Source organism: Olea europaea, chromosome 3 (genome assembly GCF_002742605.1).
Source record: "Olea europaea var. sylvestris chromosome 3, O_europaea_v1, whole genome shotgun sequence".
Lineage (NCBI taxonomy): Eukaryota > Viridiplantae > Streptophyta > Magnoliopsida > Lamiales > Oleaceae > Olea > Olea europaea.
In genome coordinates this window covers 10243995-10248416 of record NC_036239.1, presented here as the reverse complement: position 1 = coordinate 10248416, position 4422 = coordinate 10243995, and the positions used below count along the sequence as shown (strand labels likewise).

Here is a 4422-nt window from a genome sequence, read left to right as displayed (position 1 = left end):
CCCAAAAAAAAAAAAAAAAAAAAAAAGATCAACATGCTGAAATACCAACGTTACTTAACAAATTGTTCACAAAAAATAAAAAATTTACATTTCTTTAACATTTATAAGCATGAGAACTTCAACATAGGAAAACATTGCACATATGTAAACCAAAATTAAATGGACATCATTTATTTATTTTTTTCACAAATTTCTTATTCAAATAATCCATAATCCTAGATCTTCACTCTCTCAACTACTTCACCTCCAAAAAGAAAGTTGCCCCAAAAACTAGAGACCCGTTTTCATTGCTCAATAAAAATTCGGAAGCTAAAGAAAAAAGAAAAAGAAAATGACCAATCAATTTAGGTCTTTTTCTCAGGAAAAAAAAAAAGATCGAAAATCCCACGTAACAATTTTCATGTATTATGTCAACAAATGAACAGTCTATTTGAGATCGTGTTGAATGATTGAAACAAATGAATCTTTAAATTGAGAAAAAAGAAAAAGGAGTTTTGAGTTCTTCCAATAACCACGGATGCAAACCTCTCAATTTTTTACCTTTTCCCCAAATGATGTGTCAAAATCAGATATTTACGTATTTCCCTCTTAATAGAATTTACCTCTGCTCATTTTCTTTGAATGTTGGCATATAATTCCAAATACACTAGGATCACCCACAACGAATCCACGAAAAGAAAAGAAGAAAACGAAGTTCATTGGCGTTGTGGGTAGGGAAATCTATTGCATTAGACACCTTAATCATCATTTCTGCATAATGTCTTTGATTTCTGAGCATTCCAAACAAAACAAATAGATAAGCGGTTTATATCTTCCACTACAAGCAAATGCAAATCCTAAATTGTTTAAATCGGTCAAGGCAGAAAAGCTGCAACAGGTTAAATCGGTGACATGTTTACTTGATCTTCTTCTTTGGCCTCAACTGCACATGAGAACAAAGAAAAGAAAATGAACTTTTGTTGACAGCAATGCACGAGGTTAAGAAGCAATAACATTGACATCTATGTATCGGTAAATACCTGATTGCTATGTCCACATTTCTTCTTCCTGCAGTTAACGGCACGAGGGTGTAGACGAGCATAACATCTGGAACATGAGTAATCACAGGAATCAGTGTTCTATAGAAGCTTCAAAAGCCCTAGAACTTGAAACTTGAATGCCAAATTAAATAGTTAGAATCTTCATGCAAATGGTTAAAAATAAAAGTATCCCGCCGGTAGTAATTAATTTGCAAAATCTGATTTTAATGGAGCTGTTGATACACCGTACTGTATTAAGAGAATTATATTAGGGTGGTTAGTATCAAGGTAAATAGAGGGGGGCACATTTCGTACACTACTGTATTAAGAGACTGGGGAATGCTGTGTTTACATAAATGTGGCTCTCAGAAATGCCACAAACAAGGGGGGGTTTGGGGGGATATATCATAGTATCAAGATAATAAGGAATATTGTTAGTGTACCATAGACAATTTAACAAACTTCACATGCACAAACAAACCACGTGAACATGTATAGCCCACCCATAACCCTTCCCCTTAGAAAAATCGTTTCCAGTTAAGTTGAGATGACATAAATTACTCAGAATAATTACTTTAGGTACTATCTAGACCAAACACCGACTTAAATAAATTTTATTCCTAAAAGGTCTAATACAGTGCCAAACATGAGGCTCTACTATACGGCTGTCTAAAATACCTTTAATGTTCGGAAACACAAGAGTTGTAAGGTTAGCCCAGGTATATAATCCCTATTCTTGAGGGGCTACGACAACTAGGGCTGGACATGGTCCGGTTCGGTTCGGTTCTCGACCCGAAATTTTCGGATATTTAGTAAGTGGAACCGTCGGGTCCAAATTTAATTACGGAACCGTTCGGGTTCGGTTCCATTCGGTTCGGTTCGGTTCGGTTCGGTCCGGTTCGGTTCGGTTCGGTTCCGTATTATAATTAAATTTTTTAATATATACAAAGTTACGTTAATTTAATTAATGATATATTTAATATTAGCTCTTACAAAATAACGTAGTTCAATCTTATGTGTTTCACGTCTCTCTTTGCTGAATTTTTCATATATTTGATTATTAAAATCACAGAAAGAGAAAGATAACGAGCTCAAAATAATTAAGAAAGATTTTGTAGAGTTTTAATTCGATTTTCTCCGATAGAAACGACACTATAGTAGAACAACAGATTTAGATAAAATTGAGGTCAATTTGATTAAGTCGATTTTGAACTGAATATTAGAAATAGGAAAATCATATTTTGTGGTTTGAACTAAATTAACTAGTTAACAAATTTATTTAGAAAAAATAAAATAATTTACTTATTTAAAATAAATTAATTAAAAAAATTACGAAGATTCGGTTCTTATTCGGTTCTTCGGGTCTTGGCCTAGAACCGAGAACCGAACCATACCCGTCGGTTCCTGATTCAAATACCCGTTCGGGTATTTAACTTGAGAAGAACCGTCGGGTTCGGTTCTGTTCGGTTCGGTTCGGTTCGGTCGGTTCGGTTCGGGAGTTCTGTCCAGCCCTAACGACAACTACACAAGTTTATGATATGATCCACCTGATCAGCTACCAGCACTCAATAAAAGCCAAACATATATTCAAGTGAGCGCCTTGCATTTCCTAGGGTGGATAGAATAACAAAAACCGTCAAACAGACGAGTTCCAGTTCTATTTTGATTTCAAGTTTCGGACATACATCTTCATGCACACACATTCAATTAACACAATAAACAATACTTCCCTTATGGTTATTGATTTCAAGAAAAATTTTAATATATTAGAGATACGTATATAAGCCACTACTGCTTTGCATCACTGCCCCATATAAGGTAAGTTTACCCTCTACTATGTTTCATAGAACTAGAAGATAAATGATCACTTATGCTGAGCGCAGCTGACATTAGAATCAATTATTTTGTGTATCATATAATTCCTGAGACCTATCATAAATTTATTCACCAGTCATGTCACTGGTGATTAGCATAAGTTTAAACGTGCTTAGTAGATCTTTTCTCATAATTAAGTAATCTATTTTTATCACATCCGTACAAACACGTGAGGAGGATATCAGAATTCTCTATCAAACAAGTCAAGACTTCATAATACTGTCATGTTGACGCTATTTTTCTGTTACATAGATTCATACTTAATTCCTCATGACATAATATATTTTAAATACACAAGAATGAAAGACAGTAAAAATGATGGATCCCACGGTACTGAGTTTACTTTCCGCAATCAGTCGTTAAAAAGAACATCGTGCATAAATCTTTCAGTTCTTTCAACACCATTCTATTGTGCGATTGTCAAAAAAAAAAAAACAAAAACAAAAAAATGAATAGAAACAGTCTAAGCTAATAGAAATTTTCATTGAAATGAACATAAAATCAAATAAGCCATTATAATTGAAGAGCTTACTTGCGGCAGATCATCTTGTCCTGGTTATATTTCCTAGCTAGTGCCATCAAAGACGGCTCAATAATGCCACCACGTAGCCTAAGAACCAAATGCAGAGTCGACTCTAACAGAGACAAAATATCAACCATAAATACCAATCCTAATCCAGAGATGAACAGAAGTCAATGCTTAAGGTTCAACAGAAGCCGTTAAATTTCACCTTTCTGAATATTGTAATCAGCGAGGGTGCGTCCATCTTCCAGCTGCTTTCCGGCAAAAATCAATCGTTGCTGATCCGGTGGAATTCCTAATAAAATCATAATAAAACCAAACATTTCATAACTTCAAATCAAAATAATTAAAAAAGGAACGAAAAATGTTTATTAAAAAAAAAACACCTTCTTTGTCCTGAATCTTGGCCTTGACATTGTCAATAGTGTCGCTCGACTCGACCTCGAGCGTTATGGTTTTTCCGGTAAGAGTTTTCACGAAGATCTGCATTTTATCGGCGGCACTGTATTTTCAGAAGGAAAATGTTAGACTGGTTAGGGTTCTTCGTTTATATAGATGCGCAGCTTTAGGGTTTTTCTGTGGGATTGGGCCGAGGGTTACCAGATAAATATGGGCCGATAAAAGCTCTTCTAATTTATTGGCTCTCAAAATAGTGGAAATTGCACCAGGACCTGTTATTTCGGTATTCAAAAATAAAATTTGAAAGTTTCTTGAACAAAAATAGATGATAACTCAATTTTTTAATTTTAATTAATAATGTTGACCTCGATTTTGTGGACTATAGATGCCGAGCCCGCTTGCTGACACGTGAGCCAGTTCCAACACGTAGGGACAGGTTACTAGTTGTGAATACTTCAAAAATGTGGATGTGGGAGAAGTTCAACGACGTATGACAGATATGGGTTTGGACGATAAATTTATGAAAGGATTGTATAATGATAACCAATCGCAAATAACTCGATCAAAGTAAAATAATATTAATTTGTTGCTAAATAAGTGCAAAAT

The 4422-nt window shown here is 34.7% G+C and overlaps 1 protein-coding gene across 1 annotated transcript; it reads right to left on the bottom strand.

The window, feature by feature from the left end:
* Window positions 1-685: 685 nt before the first annotated feature.
* LOC111385718 (ubiquitin-60S ribosomal protein L40) lies at window positions 686-3959 on the bottom strand. The gene is made up of 5 exons (XM_023010137.1): window positions 3804-3959; window positions 3626-3712; window positions 3427-3529; window positions 1020-1086; window positions 686-922 (listed from the first exon to the last, which is right to left on the bottom strand). Exons 1-5 carry the CDS (start codon window positions 3904-3906, stop codon window positions 896-898), a joined length of 387 nt encoding a protein of 128 aa, XP_022865905.1. The 5' UTR covers window positions 3907-3959; the 3' UTR covers window positions 686-895.
* Window positions 3960-4422: the final 463 nt, after the last annotated feature.